At 43.0% G+C, this 19,902-nt stretch overlaps 1 protein-coding gene across 26 annotated transcripts in view; it reads left to right on the top strand.

Moving 5' to 3' along the window:
- Positions 1–19,902, top strand: part of svila (supervillin a) — a gene marked incomplete at its 3' end in the record, with an annotated part of 110,613 nt that overhangs the window by 52,747 nt on the left and 37,964 nt on the right. For 18 of the 26 annotated variants that reach the window (XR_013932416.1, XM_080418395.1, XM_080418396.1 and 15 more), the window contains 9 exons: positions 331–498; positions 1,483–1,520; positions 5,616–5,680; positions 6,570–6,706; positions 8,544–8,639; positions 9,473–9,833; positions 10,704–10,775; positions 14,481–15,045; positions 16,697–16,844. Coding sequence is in view for 25 of the 26 variants with exons in the window: in XM_080418395.1 (XP_080274521.1) it covers positions 331–498; positions 1,483–1,520; positions 5,616–5,680; positions 6,570–6,706; positions 8,544–8,639; positions 9,473–9,833; positions 10,704–10,775; positions 14,481–15,045; positions 16,697–16,844 (1,650 nt within the window). The remainder of the gene's footprint in view (positions 1–330; positions 499–1,482; positions 1,521–5,615; positions 5,681–6,569; positions 6,707–8,543; positions 8,640–9,472; positions 9,834–10,703; positions 10,776–14,480; positions 15,046–16,696; positions 16,845–19,902) is intronic. The other 8 variants (XM_080418405.1, XM_080418398.1, XM_080418399.1 and 5 more) reach the window with 4 other exon arrangements.

The raw sequence follows: 19,902 nt of genomic DNA, 5'->3' as shown, positions 1-19,902 counted from the left end.
GCGTGTTGTTTGTCTCGTGGCTAAAAAAGAGGTGTGTGTGTGTATGTGTGCGCCCGTGTGTATTTGTGGCATTATGACTACTATAATAATCCGTGCTCTAACAGCGAACTAATCGGCATGACCCGGCTGCTTATCGATTTAAAAACCAGGGGTGTGGTTGCAGTGGATCTGGGAACGTTCAATATTCATTCAAAAATCTAACCATGCCTCTATTTTTTAAAGATCTCTGTCTGCTCTCTCCATCTCACCATACTGTCTTTTCTCTTTTTCCTTGGCTGTCTTTGTCTGTTCACCTTGGTCTATCTCTCAATCCTGGGTGTGGTCCCCAAGGGATGTTGAGGTGGACAGGGTGCCAGCGGGCTCAGAGGCCCCCTGGAGAGGGGAGAGGGAGAGGGGCCGCAGGCCCAGGCAGTATATCAATTCCGGGGAGAGTAGAAAGACCTCAGAGAGGTTTAGGACGCAGCCCATCACCTCTGCTGAGCGCCAGGAGACCGATAGGTATTTTTTGCTGAACTGGAGCATGCATGGCTGTGTTTGTATAGAGATCACCCCATGCATGTCAGTGAAAATCATACAGAAGCTAACCGTTTGTCTTTTTTAAATATATGGATAAAAGGAGAGATCCTGTTGTGGTTTATGGATAATTGAGATAATCAATAAGCTAATCAGCGTCATGCTATTCCACAGTACTTTCTGCAATCTGAGGTAGACACAATAGTATTATCAGATATATTAGTATTGTAATATAATAGCATTATCCAGGAATTGAATCAAGTCTTGAAGCATGTCAAGACAAGTGTGTGGATTGCAACACACACACACACACACACACACACACACACACACACACACACACACACACACACACACACACACACACACACACACACACACACACACACACACACACACACACACACACGCTCCCTGTCTCCGTCACAGGGAGGAAGATGGAGTCACACACTATGTAATGTACTGTACACTCATAGAGAGACAAACTCTTTCTCTGCGGTTTAGATTCTCTAATCATTTTATGCTTTGGTCTACCTAACAGAGAAGGCAACTTAAAGCCCAAAGGTCTCTGTATTTGGGCCTGAGCAGTGGCCATTGACCACCACATCACATGTGACCACAGTAGGGCTTGAATGAATGAATCAGCTGTTGTTGGTGTTTACACAACCTGCGGTCTTCGGTAATGCTGTCTAAATCTCCAGATTAGCCCGTTACGCTAGATTTCCCCCTCCGTAGTTTTCCCTCCTAACACACGCTGTCACATTGGCAACATACCACTTTTCTGCTTATGAGAAAACTGCTGCTTTCACGCTCGATATCACCTCTGGCTCTGTACCTACTACCGGTAGTCCTCTTTACTGTCTCCATGATCTCCATACACATGACTGGATAAGGTAACGTTTGCATGGATATTAGCAGCACTTTGTTAATTGATTGTCTTTTGTTCTCTATCTCCTCATAATCTTGAAGGTCCTGCGCCAGCTCTGAACTTGCCATCACGAATGAAGGTAAGCAGGACAAAGAAAAAATATGTATAGATATTCTGTTTATGAATACAGCTACAGTATAGACATGCATCCAAAATACTGATGATACATAATGATTGTAATTAACCTCATGAACTGTAGAGTCCCTTTTCTGGAGGCGAACATTCTGTGAAAATAGTCGATCTACAAGCGAGCTTGTAGATCGACTATTTCTGCGAAGAGATTTGGTGTAGAGGGGAAAAAAGAATAGAGCCCTTGCAGACCCTGGTCAAGTACAGTATATTACAGTAGCGTTTAAACAGTATCACAGCAAAAACTACAAACCAGTATTAAGAAAACAGTGGTGCATCACACACATTCTGTAGTACTGAAAGTTTTACACCAGAATGTAGGGATGCAGTTAATCAAACTAATCGATTTAATCGATAATACAAAATAATCGATAATTTTATAGAATAATTGATTATTAATCGATCCCTATTTTGGGCATGTCATTATACTGTACGTGTAAATTTTAATTAATTAAAAATAGTGAAAATGGCTGATAAACAAGCTCACAACGTATCGCAACGCGATGTGAGCTTGTAGATTGGGTATTCTCACAATTTGTGCACTACAACGTTGTGTAGGATAAAATCGGTGATTCATTGAAAAACACTCTTGGATCAATGGAAAAACTAAACTATAGAATAATCGCTAAGAAAAGAATGAAGGTCAGACACACAGAAGTGATGCTGATGTGTTTCAGCAGCTAATCGGATGCAGTGATGAATTGACTGTGATGAGTGTCTTTACATTTTATGCAAGGCACTCATCATTGAGGATCCAATTTTGTTCAGGGTGCACTCTGGGCCTTACCGTACTTCACTATAAACAGTCAATTTACTTGGTAAATGGTTATAAACGATCATGTTTTTCTTCCAAGCGGCTTTATATCTTTAGATTCCCAGACAATGACTCCACCTCCGGTGCCCCTTATTTACTGCAATGTCAAACTGGCTTTACAGTATCATCAATACTCTGTGAACGTTTTAGCCAGCATAGACGAGCAATACTGTATGTTTCTTGTTTTAGGATATAGCTACATTTATACAATTTTTTTTGTTGGAGGGAGCATTGAAACATCCAAATGTTTTGGCAAGGAACAACACATATATTGGATGCTAGGAGCGATCAAAATCTCACCGAAACAAAATTATTTTGTTTTGACTCGGTTGATTTGAGTTTTGCCTTTTTATGCCTTAGTTATTTGCCAGTGAAAACATCATGATTGGCATGTTCGTCGAGGTTCAGAGAAATTGAAGTTGAGCTAAAAGTAAATGAACATTTATTCTTTTTCCAGTCGTTTCATATCAAAGTTGCAAGAATCGGTGCAATGAGGTTGGAGACGGCAGGGATAGTACACCCACCAAATGACTTTTTTTCCCTATCGATTAGTCACTCCACGGAATTGAATGCATGGATATTTTTTAGTTTTTGTCGCGTTCCTAAGCCAATCATTTGATGACCAGCGCACCGGTAGGCAGCGGTTCCGGTAGGAGACACAAAGGAGACTCTTTGTGTCTCCTACCGTAACCGCTGCCGGTCATCAAATTATTGTCTTAGGAATGCGACAAAACTAAAACATATCCATGAATTCAAGTCTCGATGGGGTGACTAATTGATTAAAAAAAATACTTTTTGAGGGTGAACTATCTTCTATCTATAACTCTTCTTTTTTTTCTTAAACCCTCTAGAGTAGACTTAGTAAGCTGGACCTGAGTTGTCTCTGTACTTGGACTGCTTTTTCCCCAGCTATACCAAATCTCTTCGCCAAAAATAGCGTTGTGAGCCGCAAGCTCAAACAATGTGGTTATGAGCTTGTAAATCTTCTATTTTTGGCTAATGTTCCCCCTAGAATATGGATCCTGGGGTTCAAGTGGTTAATTTATGGGAAAGCACAACATTTTGAAGTGGGGTTTTTTATGGACTCATTACTGGTGCTCACAGTAGCATAACAGCACAGCAGATCTGCTGAACGCAGACCCAGCCTCATCTGCTTCTCATAAACACACACACACTGACCCTGGATGCTCTATCGTCGCTGTCGAGTGGAAAACTTGTACAGTGTATTATGTCCCAAACCATTACATTTCAGAAAATTTAAGAAAGTAGTTATTATCAGTGGTGGATTAAGTAGGCTACTCTGCTAAAAGTAAAAGGCCTGTGTTCAAAATGTTACTTGAGTAAAAGTACAAAAGTATTGGTATCAAAATATACTTAAAGTACCAAAAGTAAAAGTAAAATGTTTGAAAATAGCAGATCTACAAGCTCACAACGCGTCACGATGCGACGCTTTGTGAGCTTGTAGATTTTTTAATTTTCAAATAGCCTATGTATAAAAAAAAGGGCTAAAGTGGTTAATGTATGTTTTATAATATAGTAATTTATATCTGCAAAGTAACTAGTAACTAAAGTTTTCAAATATTTGTACAATATTTGCCTCTGAGATGTAGTGGAGTAGAAGTAAAAGTATTGCAAATTGGAAATACTCTAGCCAAGTAAAAAGTTACTCACAAACAATTGTACTTAACTACAGAACTTAACTACAAAACTTAGTTTCTTTCCACCACTGGTTATTATTTAGTCACAAGCTCTCGTTGATACTTTTCATTGTTTTAGATATTTATAAAAACCCACAGACAGACCTAACCACTTTCAACATCTTTTCCTTCTTGATTACCTTTATCTTTATTCCCTGTTCACTATTATTATTATTAGTGTGCGCTGCTACAATGTTGTGGAGTCGGAAACAGAATGTGTTTTACTGTACTCTTATGTACCTGTACACAAGACGTCATGTAGCACCTTGATCCTTGAACCTGGTGTCCTCATTGTGGGCATTTTCCCAATTTATTGTAATTTTAAAATTCCAAGTAAAATATGGCCGGTCATAATGGATTAATTAATGAAAAAACATAAAAAATAAGAAATATGGAGATACAAGGGTTCTGCCACGACAGTCACAATATACTGTATTGAATTAGGATCTCAGCTCTGCAGCATCAGTGAAAGGACATAGCTGTTTGGTGATGTCATTGTGCGCACGTTTGTGCGCGTGTGTGTGTGTGTGTGTGTGTGTGTGTGTGTGTGCGCACGCACATAGCCTACCCCTCACACCTGTCTAGGTCCACAGGCTTCCACAGTGACTCCAGCCACAAAGTGTTGAAATGTGGTTCAGCTTTAGTTTAGCTTGAGGCTATATTTCCAGATGTCACACTGCTGGAGGGGGTGATGAACATAAATGAGATGATAGTCACTGCGAGACTTAACCGCATTTCTGCAAGGAAAATTGTATTGTCTTATGTAGAAATATGGTTGTTTACTGTTTTGTGTGTTTTTCCCGCCATAACGTTCCTTTTAACCCATTCAATCCGGGAACGCATCTACAAATGTCTTCTAAATCCTAACCGTTTTCTGAAAACCGTATGTTGCTTATAATATCAGTGGTTCTCCAACTTTTTCATGTCAAGGACCCCCAAAATTATATGTATTTGGCCGCGTACCCCCATCTCCAGGGACCCCCAAGAAGCAAAGATTAGAGTTACAAATGTTCGCTTTGAAAATATATACTGTATATTCAAAGATTTGCACAAATTTTCACGATCTTTCAAAAATAGGTCTTAATGGGTTAAGTTTAAGAGTTTGTTACGTTTTTTCTTTACTTTTTGAAACATTTGAAAAATGCTTTCAATATTTAGGACTATTTTGACCCAAAATATGGATGCCATGTTGAAACTGCATGATAGCAAGTTATGATTTTGTGCAACATGTTATCAACTGACAAGGCCTCATGCCTCATGCCCCCCCTGTGATCTTTGGAAACCCAATGGGGGTTTAGAGCCATAGTTTCTCAAAGTGGGGTCCGGCGACTCCCAGGCCAGGGCTCCTTGAGGGAGTTCCATAGGAACCAAATTGAGCCAGAGATAGAAATGGGGGTCCGCGGGCTAATAAGTGTCAATTTGGGGGTCCTTGACATGAAAAGGTTTGAGAACCACTGGTTTAGAGTGTGCATCTAAGTCTATGATCTGGTGTCTCCAAGCCCTTGACTCTGTGGTGGTATCTCTCTCTCCGTAGCTGATGAGGAGAAGTTGGACGAACGAGCCAAGCTAAGTGTGGCAGCCAAGCGGTCACTCTTCAGGGTAAGGTTCAACACCAGACAACAGGTCTAACCTTTTGACCTTTCATTCCGTTTCTCACTCACTCTCTCACTCTCTCACACACACACACACACACACACACACACACACACACACACACACACACACACACTCGCACTCGCACAGCCCCCGTCTCCCTCTGTCCTTATACTCACGCACAATCACTGTAAAAAGCGCATTCCTCCACTTTGACTCTACACTTCATGCTAGACAGTGTTAGTGTAAGCCCAGCGCAATGTTCCACTCAAGACACAAAGTATCATTTTCAGTATAACTGCCCTGCACAGCAACAAGGGTCTAAATGATAAGCAATACTCACCTTTACTTTAGAATGCATTAAAAAAAAGGAAATAAATCTCCCTAGAGGAAAGATACCGCTTCACTTGGTTTGGTCCAATAATGTCAGCCATGACACCACTAATCCTACATTTAAGGGTAGAAATGGGTAGACAAACATTTGTCCTGCACGGTAAGTGTGAACAAAAGAACACACATTATTCAGATTTAAACATGTAACGATGTACCAATACATAACTGAAACCAAACCTTTTTCTCTTTACAACAGAAAATGCAGTAAAATAAAAGCAAAAAGCACATGTACAAAATGTTTAGTTGACGAAACAAGCATCAGTTGAAACCATGAAAGGGAATTTGACTGATTACCTTTAAGCTTTCATGATACATTATTTAATCTACTCTGCTAGTCAAACTCAATCATCGAACTCCGCTCTTACCCTCAATGTTAATAATCCTCTAATACTCCAAAACGCTGCGACTATCTCCACTACTGAAATATCCCTTCTGACTCACTGCGAGGGGAAAATTGATTTGACATTCTTAACGATTTTCCATATCCACCCCGCCACTTCAGGAGTTGGAGAAGAGCTTAGATGGCGGAGTTCCAAAGCCGCGATCCAAGAACGCGGCGGTGGAGAGGAGACTGAGACGGACCCTGGATCGCTCCAGAACCCAGCCCATCACCACCGAGGAGGTGGTCATCGCTGCCACGTAAGCCTCTGCAATGTTCTCTTCTCTCTCCACACCTTCACACGCATTCAAACTCCCCATTGCAGTTAGAACTGCAGATTCACTCCCAATTTTCCGCCGCTATCTGAAGACTCAACCTCTTCAGTGTCCACCTTAGCCCGTAGCACTTGAGTTGACCTAGTCTTGACGACCATGCAGACTTGAGCAAAGGGTAAATGTCATTTAGATATCATGTTATTTAGACATATGCTAGGTTCATTGTTTACCTGGTATCCTATAGTTTCAATGTACAGATTATTATTTTGAAAGTATATTGTTTAGACTGATTCTAGGCACTACACTGTAGGGCATTCACAGAATAGTCGAATATTCGAATATTCGAATATCAAACCGACTATTCGACTATCAAACCACTATTCGACTATTCGGAAGAAAAAAAAAGCATTTTTTTTTTTTTTTTTTTAAGATTTTTTTTTTTTAGTGGCTTTTCTAGAGCAGACACGCAGCTGTGAGCTCTGGTGTGACGTCAACTCGCATTCCTTGAGTCGAGTCATCAATGCCATTGAAAAAAAAAAAAAAAAAAAAAAAAACTTTTTTTAAATGTTTTAATTTTTTATAATCAAACCGAATAATCGACTATTCGAATACTTTTGGGTCGAATAATTCGAATATCATAAATCACTATTCGTTAATGCCCTACACTGATTGATGTACAGTATGCGCTTACCTTGACGCTCTGGATAAGCGCGTCTGCTAAATGCCTAAATTGTGAATTGATGTCAATAGTCATATTATTACCACACGTTTAGATCATAATGTTAGTGTTGTGAGCCGTGTGACCACGTAATTATAATTCAAACCCGAATCTAATAGCACGGCGCCTGTGTCACATGAGTGAGACTCTCTCTCGCTTTTGTCTTTCAAAAGAGATGACCACACATAATAAATATTTATGAATGGCCTCATCAACTGTGAGCCACTATTGTGGTTGGACGGTTATGTTGAGCGCACCTCAAGTCCTGTAAATATTTAACGTGTCTGTCATCAAGCTCGAAGCTCCGTCTTCGGTTTCACACTTTGTCCGTACTTGTACTTGTTTAATCTTTTGTCGTTGTAGCCTGTAGCAACAGACCCATAGGACCACAATGGAAACAAGCCCTCAGGGCTTTTTGTGTCATCCTTTTAGCATTATTGTATAACTGTACCTCTATATTTTATATGGATGATTTATCTTTGATTTTAAACGCATGTGATACAGGGTGTAGGGTTGGCAATTCACTAATTAATCACCTTATGTATGAGGATGACTTGGTCATCTTTAGTCCATATACAGTAGTGCTGGTCTTCAACAGCTTCTGAGTACATTGTACATCACAGTATGGTGTTGATTTTGAAATGAAACACAACTGCAATTAACGTAACCTTCTTCAGCTGCATTAACCGTTCAAGGTGACGTCAATTGACTTAAAAAAGCAGTTAAAAAAGCAGCGTGATAGACACGGTATTCAATGAACCAATTGGTTACAATTCTCCTGATGTAGTGTTGTTATGGACTTATACTTTGTCGCACAACAGAGTTGATGCCGAAAATAGCAGATCTACCAGCTCACAACGGTCACAACGTTGAGAGCTTATACAGTAGACCGGCTATATTCTATGCACGACTCCATCGTACAACAAAGAATAAGTCGTCTTTAGAATGAAAGTCTGAATCCACTTGTGCCTCCATGGTACATAATTGAATTCCATTGCAAGACGGTATGTTTTTTAATTCCCTCCATGTTTTTCTCACCCGTGTGTCCTCTGTCATCGTGTGTGTGTGTGACTTTGTCTCTGTACTCGACTACGTTCCCTGTAGTGTCCCCCCACCCGTGTCACAAACAGTGACTATGCACACTGCTGTGGCACGCGTCCCTAGTCCGACCCTTGTCAGCAGTACTCTGCCCCCGTACAGGTACATACATGGCACATACATGTGCATGGGTTTAAAGGGTCCCACTCACAGACCCTAGTGACTAACATGACGACATTCACCCTGGAATGCGTTGTTGTTGTTGTGTCTGAATGTATATGTTCTCACATCTAAGCCACTTGCTCCATAGTCTTTGTGTGTTTGATGGTGTTACTGACTGAGGCTTTATCCTGCTCAAAGTGCTGGATGCTATGAGATCTCTGTGGATTTGGAAATACTGTAACAGAGAGAGGGGTTTTGTTTATGTTTGGCGCCCTCGTGTGAGACTGGAGGGAACTACATGATTAAGACTGACTGAATCTCTTTACCGTTTTTTTTATTTTGCTACCAACTTATGTATTGATCCACCAACGCATGTATTTATACAAAAGACACATTCTGATCATGTTAAGGATCTTTGTCAGGTCGATGTCTTTTGTTCAAATAAAGGTGTTTGTGGAGCATAATTGGTGTATATGAATGATCTTCCATAATGAATGCCTCGTAATAGGGGTGTGTGTGTGCGCGTGTGTGTGTGTGTGTAACCATCTACTATTGCAACTTACTCATGCCACACTGTTTGCATTGGGCATGTCTCACCTTGCATGTCTAAAGTGTTGACCATTGGTATTGTTTAATAGCATCTTCCTGATGATTACGTGTTCTCCCCGATTGGCATTCATATCTTAGCAACACATTATTGACTGCCATACTATATGCCTGCATGCCTCTTCCTGGCCTGCATGTGCTCATGTGTCTCTGTGTTTATCAGAAGTCTCGTGTCCCCCCCCCCCCCCCCCCCATCTCTCTCCTCTGGTTGTCATTCCTCCTCCCAGCCTGCAGGCGTCCACTCAGCAGAGGTCGGCAGCCCGGGAGAAGGCATGGGAGGCCCGGCAGATCCAAGATGCGCGGGAGGCCCGGCAGATCCAAGATGCCCAGGAGGCCAAGCGCTGCAAGCAAGCTTCCCCTGAAGAGGAGGAGGAGGAGATGAAGAAAAACAACAACCGGGAGCAGAGCCAGGTGGTACCACCGGACGAACCTGACCTCTGCGCCCTCAGCCTGTCGGAGAAGATGGCGCTGTTCAACCGCCTCTCACAGCCCCCCATCAGGGTCACCCGAACCAGAGGGGACCTTCGCCAGCGCAGGGCCAACGCCCGCTATCAGACCCAGCCAATCACACTGGGCGATTTGGAGCAGGTAGGGAAGAGCTAGATAAATGTTTTTACAACGGAACAAAAAAAAAAGTTTTCAACTCCTGTTTTCTTCTATTGTTTACTTGGAACTCTGCTTTTACACTGTTTACATCTACATATGTCACACTGATGCTACCATGTACAACTACAATGCATCTCATTATGACATGGATCATCAGTTTTTTTTAAAATAACATCACATACTATTTAAAGCAGTGGTTCTCAAACTTTTTCATGTCAAGGACCCCCAAATTGACACTTATTAGCCCGCGGACCCCCATTTCAAAAGATATGCCAGGGACCCCCATAAGAGAAGATTTTTACGGCTCTCTGATTCTCAACCACTTTAATTGCAAGGACCCCCAGTTTTACAAGCATTTGGCTACAGACCCCCATTTAATGGCATTTCTATCTCTGGGACCCCAATTTATATATTGTAAAATCAATGTTAATTTAACTCTGAGAGTGTCCAAATGGAACCAAATGGACCCGTTAGGGTCCATTTGGTTCCATTTGTACACTCTCAGAGTTACAGACCCATAAGGGTCCATTTCCTAACTATCCATCATTTAGCTGGGGACCCCCTGGAACTCCCTCAAGGACCCCTGGGGGTCCCCGGACCCCACTTTGAGAACCAATGATTTAAAGTACCATACCATCGTCTGGCATTGACTGTGCCTCACAGTGTACTTGATATTACTGCTCACCTAAGCGCAAGTTGTTGTTTTTTAGCTACGGTATTAAAATCAACTTGCACAGATTCTAAGCTAGCTTGAGATGGGTAATTCAACACATTCAAAAATTCTGTCTGTATTTTTTTAAAGTGAAAAAGTCTGAGCACAGCCTCAGTTGTGTGTGATTGTCTCTGCTCCAGGAGGCCTCAGACATAGACCTGAGTGATGAACAGGAGCTGTCTGACAGTGACAGCCCAGTAGAACACCTGCAAGTAAGCTTTCAGCCCCGGTGTCGGCAGTTGTGTGGCAGGCAGGTGCAAAGTAACTGCTGAACCACAGAGGCCTATACAACCGAGGCAATGACTCTAATATGCCTCTGTGGCTGTTTTACAACCACTAGAAACAGGACATAAGTTAGCTCTGTACTTAAACAGTTTTTCCCCCCCCGTCCACATCAAATCTCTTTGCCAAAAATAGCCGATCTACAAGCTCACAACGTGTTGCAACTTGACACGTTGTGAGCTTGTAGATCTGCTATATTTGGCTTATGTTCCCCCCCCCCCGGGAATATGGATGCTGCGGTTCAAGTGGTTAAGTGAGATGCGTCGTTTCGCAAAACCACTTCTTCAACCACCCTGGTACTTAGGGCACCCTAGTACTGCTGATTTTCTACAATACTGCGAAATTAATAACTTTATCTGGTGTCCTTCTCAGGTCTAATACGGTACCTGGATTCCCAGGGGGCTGGTAATCAACCTCAATATAGATATAGGATATACTGTAGATATATAGTACCATCCCTAAAAAGGAGCGTCATCAACCTTTTCTTTAAAGGGGGTGCTATAACAATATTCTCTAGAAAAAGGATTTGTTATGTTCTAAGAAATATGGGGCATTAAAAGACGAAAAACGTAATGTACTTTATCAGAGGACACAAACCCATCATGATTGACTAAAATCTTCCTCCAAGTCTATGAATGGACGGTTACATTTAAGCTCAGAAACACTATTATTCATAGCGTTGATTGTCTGGGCATTATGTAATTTCAGCATGAAAAACATGGACGAGTGTGTCCCAGCATTCATCTACCAAGACATGCAATATTAATCCCCCCCCAGACTGGGAAGTGGGATGACATTATCACATTGAATGCCAATCGCGTAGATCTACGCGAACCTATTTAAAGCCGCAGCGTGCCAGTCGCGTAGATCTACGTGAACCGCCGATTCGCGTTGAAAATTTTCCAGGTGCACTTTCGGAATTTTTTGATCCATTTCCGGTTCCGGTTTGATGACCGGAAACAGAATTATTTGGGATCCGGTTTTGACGATCACGTCGGCTCCCATTCTAAAGCGCACACTGAAACTCAATTCTCTTCCTGTAGTTTTTTCTCCTCGCATATCACTGTTTAACGTAATCCGCTCTAACTACAATCATGGAGATCCGTTTGACATGCGGTTTTCACTGGGAGATACAGTGAGATGTCGCGGATGTAAACAGACCGTGTACGGCTCAATCTTAAGGATTTTAACAAGATCTATGGCGACATGAAAAAAACAACAATAACACGTTGGCACTGGTGAGTACATTATGAGATTAACCTCTGGCGGTCAATGTGTTAACGTAACTCCCCCCCCCCCCCCCCCCCCCCCTGCTGGAGCAGGATTGAAAACCAGCAGCACTAAGGGGGGACCCTGAGGGCCACAGCTGAAGAACTCTTATCCAGGCAGTTACTGGCCCATGTGGAGTCTTTTGTGAATGCAGTGTATCATTGCATGGCCCAGGTTTTTTTAAACAAGTGTGATTCAGTGGCACTTACGGCTTACCATGCGTACAGTCCTTCATCATCAGCCTGCTGTGTCATGGTGGGGACTGATGCGTGGATGGATTGTGGATGCTGCTGCTGGCCGTGTTTCAGCCTGGCATGACCATGAATGAAACCTCTGTGATGAAGGAGAGGGAACAAGAGCAGTTAATTCATCATTCACCCACAAATGGGTATTTGTATTCTATTTGGTATTCCACGGTCTCTGTGAGTGGGAAGGAGGAGGTCGAAAACAGACGCACGTAGGAGGCATCATCATCAATAGAGGAACATTCCATTTGGGCTGTAGGGGTGCTTAGTGTCTGATTTAACATATACTATTGGTTCCTCCCAATAAATCATGATGTATATCCTATTTTTGGCAAACTATTAGTTAATAAATATAAAAAACTAGGCCAATCTCTCAGTCGAATAATATATATATATTTTTAATAATTTGACTAAGAGATTGGCATTCGACTCAGACACCCCTCGACTAATTAGTCGACTATTCGACTACCAGAGGTCAGGCTTAGTATTTACACATGTAATTTACAGTTTCACTCTTTACACTTTTGAATGTGTACTGTATAGATAAAGATCTTTAAAATGTATTTGATTTTGATATTCTAAATATATTTGCTCATCAACCCTATAGTAAAAAAAATAATTCTACTGATGAAACCGATGCAATGAACGAAAACCAGATACAGATGTTTTTCAGAAACAAAGACCAGAACATAATTAACGAGACCAAAAATGTTTTCCTGCCCATGCACCTGTCATCGCTCTGACACCTGCACAGATGTCATTTTTTTGCTTGGAGATCTGGTATTTTTGGGCGGCAGTAGCACTGAGCAAATTAGTGAAACATACCGATTACCGATGTATGTCCACTTGCGCTGAGATAGATGGAAAGGGGAGTCCACCGCTGGAACGGTCTCTAAAACGGTTTTGTTGCAAGGAGTTGCATTGGTGTGGACTGGCCTTAAGACCTGGCGGTAATTAAGACGCGCAAAATTGGGCCCAAGGTTTCTGCCCAACAGCACTGATATAGATAATCACCCACGTATTCGTCATACGGTAATCCAGACTATCCAGTCGAGGGCCAGTTTATTACGATAACAGCCGTGTCCGAAAGCAATGACAAATGCCGGGCGATAATTTGTACATCACATAGTCATAGTCTTATTTATTCACCAAGACAAGAAAATAGCATTTGATCAACACTTGAAATTAATTAATAGATTTATCACTGTCAACGAGGAAGTGCCTGGTGAATAAAATGGTCCTTCCACTGGAATTCCCCGACAGTGTGGGGAGGGAGTTGGCTGAGAACACGGCAGGTGCTGATGCCTTGACCTTGCTGGTATGCAGCCATTCTGTGAACCTTAGAAGGTCAATGTTTTCTGCAGTTTTGGTTCCTTTGTGCCCCGTTGAATGTCTTCTCTGCTGAGAATTCTGTCGCATTATCCACAGCTACTGTGTCGCCAGAGGTGACAGCTGATTGTGCAGTGGCACTTCAGCACAAGCTAATCATCCCCTCACCCAGGGCAAATTACAGCTGGGTATTTGATAAAAGAATTCTTAGCCAAAATTATTTTTTATTCCTAATCAGTTCCAAAACTTTGTGCCCAGAATGCAAGAACCAACGTCTGTTTTGATTTAGAACAGAACTGCTAGTAAAAGGGTTATGAACTTGCACCCTCAGAGTCTGCATTGGAGTCATTTGGCTATATCTGGATGCATTGTGCCCCGTTGGAGTTGTGTTTGTGTGTGTGTGTGTGTGTGTGTGGGGGGGGGGGAGTGGGGTGCTGGCATGGCTTTTGTGACGTGGGCTACGATTGACCCGAGTGAACAGGCAGCCTTTTGATGCACAGGAAGTGCGGTGAGTCAGTCAGGCGGCGATTACTCAGCGTGATTCTGTGCCATTGTCTGTCTGCCTTTGCCTGGCCCTTTTTTTTCTGTGTTAGACAGGATGGCTCGCTGATTAGGCTGCTTCCACCTCCCCAAACTGACCCAGTTCTCTCTCTCTCTCTCTCTGTCTGTGTCACTTGTTCTTTCTAACACTGTTACTCTTATTTTCATTCTTACTCACTCTCCTCTCTCATTCTCTCTCTCTGTCTCTCTTTCTCCCGCTCTCTCTCTCTGTCTCTCTGCTACACACCACAGCTTCACAACGGAGCAGGTGCCAGGTTCGGCCACCACCTCCCTTCCTCGTCCTCTGCCTTGAGACCAGGAGGTACCGTCTCCACGGACCACGCCGGGGACATCCACCTGGCCCAGGTGGCGGCCCAGGCCGAACCCTCCCCTTTCCCTCACGGCGGCGGCAGGCCTCTACCACCCCCTCAGACGGCCACAGAGTGGAGGTCCCAGGGAGCCGTGGTGGTGGTGGACCACCAGGCCCACGTCAACCGAGCCCTGCCCCAGGGAGAGGAAGCCGACCTGGGAGGAGGTGGGAAGAGGAAGCTGCCCTCCCCCGAGAGCGCCGTGCGGCAGGCCCCTCTCCCTCACCCCCAGGCGGGACGACTGAGGGGAGGAGAAGAGGAGGAGGAGGGGGAGGAGCAGCAGCAGCTCAGGGGGCGGACCAGGGGGAGGGCGGACGGAGCCGTGTACGGCTCAGAGAGCCAGCCGCTCGCGGACAGACAGGAGCCGAGGGGCCAGCGGAGGGAGAGGCATTCCTCCTCGCAGGAACTCCATTACCCAGACACCCACAGGAGCAGGGCGGTCACTGAAGGTAAGCGTGTCAGACAGGTGGGCAGTGGTGGAAAAAGTACTCAATTTTTTTACTTAAGTAAAAGTACCAATACTGCAATATAAAAATACTCTGTTACAAGTAAAAGTCCATAATTAAAAAAATACTTGAGTAAAAGTACAAAAGTATTGGCATAAAAATGTACTTAAAGTACCAAAAGTAAAAGTACTAAATATTTGAAAATAGCCGATCTACAAGCTCTCAACGAGAGCTTGTAGATCTGCTATTTTCAAATAGCCTATGTATAAAATAGGGCTAAAGTGGTTAATGTATGTTTCATTATATCATAATTTATATCTGAAAAGTAACTAGTAACTAAAGTTTTCAAATAATTGTAGTGGAGTAAAAGTACAATATTTGCCTCTGAGATGTAGTGGAGTAGAAGTAAAAGTATTGGAAATTGGAAATACTCAAGTAAAGTACAAATACCTCAAAATTGTACTTAAGTACAGTACTTAAGTAAATGTACTTAGTTACTTTCCACCACTGCAGGTGGGAGAGAGGTGGATGGATTGAGTTCGGTGACATCATCCGCTGTTATTGTGTATTCTACCTGGCTAACTTACCGTTTGTCAGAGGTCACACCTCAGTGTGATACCCATCTTTCTTTCTCTCTCTATTCATCTCTCTTATCTCCCTCTCTGTTTTTACTGTCGTAATCTGAACAAACTGAACTAGCTGAATATATCTACTGCAATATTACACTACCTTCACCTGAATCTTCAGAATTGTTTTTTTTGCGGTTGATTGGTAGAGAAAATAGCACTGTAGCCTTATATAGCCTGTATTTATTTTTAGAGTAAAGCAAAGTATCACTGTCGCTGTCAAGTGAAAATGACAGACAACGGCTACTATCTTTCTTAAAACCACGTTTCCTGTGTCTTCTGTGAGAACGTTTACACGGCAGGTTGCGGTTTGTGGTTGCAGACGTGACTTAGAGTCCCATCCTAGGTTTAGTCTGTGTGCGCCGGCCTGTTGGGCTTGTCATTAAGCATGACACAGTCGGATGAAATATGTCACACGCTAGGGAGAGGGCTAATTCTATCCTCCACACTTTGGCGAGCGGGGAGGGACAAAGAGCGGGAGAGAGGTTGAGAACAGTTTAACCACCGTTGCTGTCTCACAGGGCTGTGAATTGCATCCCTACTGTACCTGTAAAAAAAGAAAAATGGTTGAGAGCTTCTTGGTGAGAAAAGGCTTCCCATGCTGCTCTATGTGTGCTGCTGAGGGTGTGTGTGCTGCTGAGGGTGTGTGTGTGTGTGTGTGTGTGTGTGTGTGTGTGTGTGTGTGTGTGTGTGTGTGTGTGTGTGTGTGTGTGTGTGTGTGTGTGTGTGTGTGTGTGTGTGTGTGTGTGTGTGTGTGTGTGTGTGTGTGTGTGTGTGTGTGTGTGTGTGTGTGTGTGTGTGTGTGTGCTGTTTCAACCTGCTGCTAGTCTAGGTTTATTGATATACTGTACTGTTATTCTCCTCATATTTCTCACTGTTTCTCTTTCTGTCTCTTTTTCTGTATCTCTCAATCTCTCTGTTTGTCCCTTTATCTCTGTCTCTCTCCCCCTCTTTCTGTGTGTGTCTCTCTCTCTCTCTCTCTCTCTCTCTCTCTCTCTCTCTCTCTGTGTTACGCTCTACACTCACAGAGCTGCAGGAGTCCACTAGGGCAGCGTCTGGTTCACCCAGCAGAAGTGTGTCTCAGCCTGCAGCGCTGGACACATACATCGACGGCATCGGACAGGGAGACGAGATGACAGACGCAATGACGGCCAGACAGATGTCCATCAAAGACAGGTGGGCCTCTTTGGGTGTGTCAGCAAAGCTTCATTCAGCCTGAAGCTTGTAAGGAGTTGTGTTTGTTTGTTTTTTACTCCAGAGAGAGAGAGAGAAAGTATTTTTTTTGTTGTGTATTTATACATTTATAAGTTACCTTTATTATTTGTCCCCCACCCGACCTGTGCGGGGGGACTATACTGTAGGTTTGCCTTCCCGCCGTCCTTCTATCACTCTGTGATCTCACAGAGCATATCCTATACCAGTGGTTCTCAACCAGTGGTCCGGGGACCACCAGTGGTCCTTGAGGGGGTTCCAGGTGGTCCCCAGCTGAATGATGGAGAGTTGGTAACCAAATTGGACCCTTATTCGATCTTTATCTCTTGAGAGCCTAAAATGAAACCAAATGGACCCTTACGGGTCCATTTGGTTTTATTTTACACTCTCAAGAGTTCAATTATTGTTAAACATCTGCATTACTTAATTAAATAATTGTTATTTTTGATCAACGTTTGCCTGTTACAGTATCTCTCCTATGGTACCAACATCAATACAGCATGGAATTCTTGGGTCTGAGAGGCTAAATCTCATCAAATGGTGGTCTGTGGCTCAATGCCGAATAAATAATGGACCTTGATGTGAAAAGGGTTGAAAACCCCTGTCCTATACCAGATGACCAAACTTATTTGGTTAAAATCCAGTTAAGCAGTGTGTGGTGTACCAAAAAGTGGGTCACTGTGAACCTAAAAGCCCAATCACTGCTTTTCCTCGTGGGGGACTATGGATTGTCCTGCAATAATTTGCCTTGTTATTGCAGCTGTTTAGATTAATTAAGGTTCTCGGTTCATTCTGCACTGCAGTAGACCAAAAAAACAAGGCTTGAACAGGAGGCTGAACCTCCACCTCAACTCTTCCCGTGAGAAGTAGGTTAACAGGAGAATGAGAAATTAATCACAATGATAACAAACCGTTTAGTTTTTATTGTAGGTTGCTGGCAGGAGGAAGTCTCAGTAATAACGGTCAGTAACAGCATGATGGAGCATTTTGATGCAGGGAACTGGAATGGATAGAACAGACTTTTCCATTGCAACATTAAATGCTGCTTGTGCTTAGTGCTATAGTAGGATGGAAAGAAGCATTGATTAAATAGTCGTGGCATTTGTGTCCATTAGTTGTTCCGTTGGTAATTATGCTGGTCTTTTCACCTTTTTCATTGTCATGCATTGCATGTCACTGCAGTTGTCATTTCTACGCGTTTGGATTCTATTATAGTTCTATAGCCCCAGTTTCCTGGACCCATGGGAGCAGAGAATCTGGGTTGGCTTGTCTATTTGCCTTATCTGCTGCTGTCCCTTAAGAACACTTCAAATGAAAATTGTGGTTAGTGGTATATTGTTAACAACAGGCTTTAAAAAGGTTAGTCAACTGTGCTTTTCATGATCTCTGTCGTGTTTGCTGGTATACTAATCAATAAATCCTCAACTGGGTGTGTTGGATTTAGCTGCTCTTGCACCAGCATTGATTATATAAGTACAGTTATGTCATCTCAACAATGTTACCAAGCACAGTTTGCTGGCTGAGCTATTAAGCTATACCCCCTGGCTGCAAATTGATTGATGTAATGGAATTGCATCACACACACACACATACAGATACAGCACATGCAGTTTTTGCTGCCCAAATACACATTACATGCATGATGCAGACCTAAATGTCTAACATACTGGTCTCACATTCTTTCATGGTGTTTTCATGTGTTAATAGCTTTCTCTGTGCGCAACAAACCCCTTCTTACAGCTCTCTCAGATTCAGATACAGCTGGCTATGTCCAGTCAATGTCCTTTTTATCCTGTCTTTTGGTACAAAAACAGTCAGAACAGCATGTCCCCTCACTGGGACACAGTGAGGCGGTTGTAAGATGGGGAGAGAGAACCCATCAAAACATGTGTCCCCCTCCCCTGATTCTCTCTGTTCAAGCTGGTCTGCTTCCCACTATTAAGAATTAGTGCTCAATAAGTGACCCTCTGTTCTTTATGCAAAATGTTTTAGTATGACTGTCTGTGATCCTCACCATGCATATTCATCATACTGTATGTAATCACATTTTGCCAGTATAGTGTTTTAATCATACCATTATAGCTGGGGATCTTAAATGTTTTCATCTTGATGCCAAAAGCTAAATCTGGCATCTATCTCCATGGGACCCAAATTCACAAAGATACTGTACTGTGTTCTATAAGCTCATATAACTGGGTATTGAAATGTCCATATAGGATGGATTCATAATTCTAGTAGTGGACTCAAGATTCTAAACTATAAGGCTTAGTACTGTAATGTGTAATGTAGTGTGTAATGTGTAATACTGTGTTTGGGCCTAGTGGTCCTGGCATTATACCCACCAATCTGGGCCCCCTACAGTCTTATGTGAAACATGTTGTCTCCAACCTTGGAGTCAAATTTGACAATCTGCTCAAATTGGATAAACAGGTTAATGCTGTGGTCAGCTCCAGCTTCTACCATCTGAGACTGCTTGCCCGAATTAAATCAGTTCTGTCCTTCAATGATTTTGAGCGAGTCATTCACGCCTTTATTTCCACACGTCTGGACTACTGTAACGCGCTATATGTCGGGCTATATCAAGCCTCCTTGGCACGCCTGCAGCTAGTCCAAAATTCTGCGGCACGCCTCCTGACAGGAACCAGTAAGCGTGAGCACATTACGCCCGTGCTGGCCTCACTCCACTGGCTACCTGTTCGCTTCAGAATTGATTTTAAAATTTTATTGTTTGTTTTTAAATCCCTGAATGGCTTGGCACCTCAGTACCTCTCTGACCTCATAAAGGTCTATACCCCCCCAAGGTCACTGCGGTCTGCTGGCCAGCTAAGTCTCGAGGTCACAGTAAGGACCAAATTAAAGACCAGAGGCGACCGAGCCTTTGCTGCCATAGCCCCCACCCTATGGAATGCGCTCCCCCCCCATGTTAAAAGGGCCCCCACCATTGAGACTTTTAAATCTCGGCTTAAGACACACCTTTACACCTTGGCATTTTAACCCCGCTTGAGAGTTTTCTGTGGTCTAT

This window comes from Gymnoscopelus braueri, assembly GCF_963280865.1.
Source record: "Gymnoscopelus braueri genome assembly, chromosome: 21".
Classification (NCBI taxonomy): domain Eukaryota; kingdom Metazoa; phylum Chordata; class Actinopteri; order Myctophiformes; family Myctophidae; genus Gymnoscopelus; species Gymnoscopelus braueri.
Note: the sequence above shows the minus strand (reverse complement) of the source record. Positions and strands in the feature narration are given on the sequence as shown.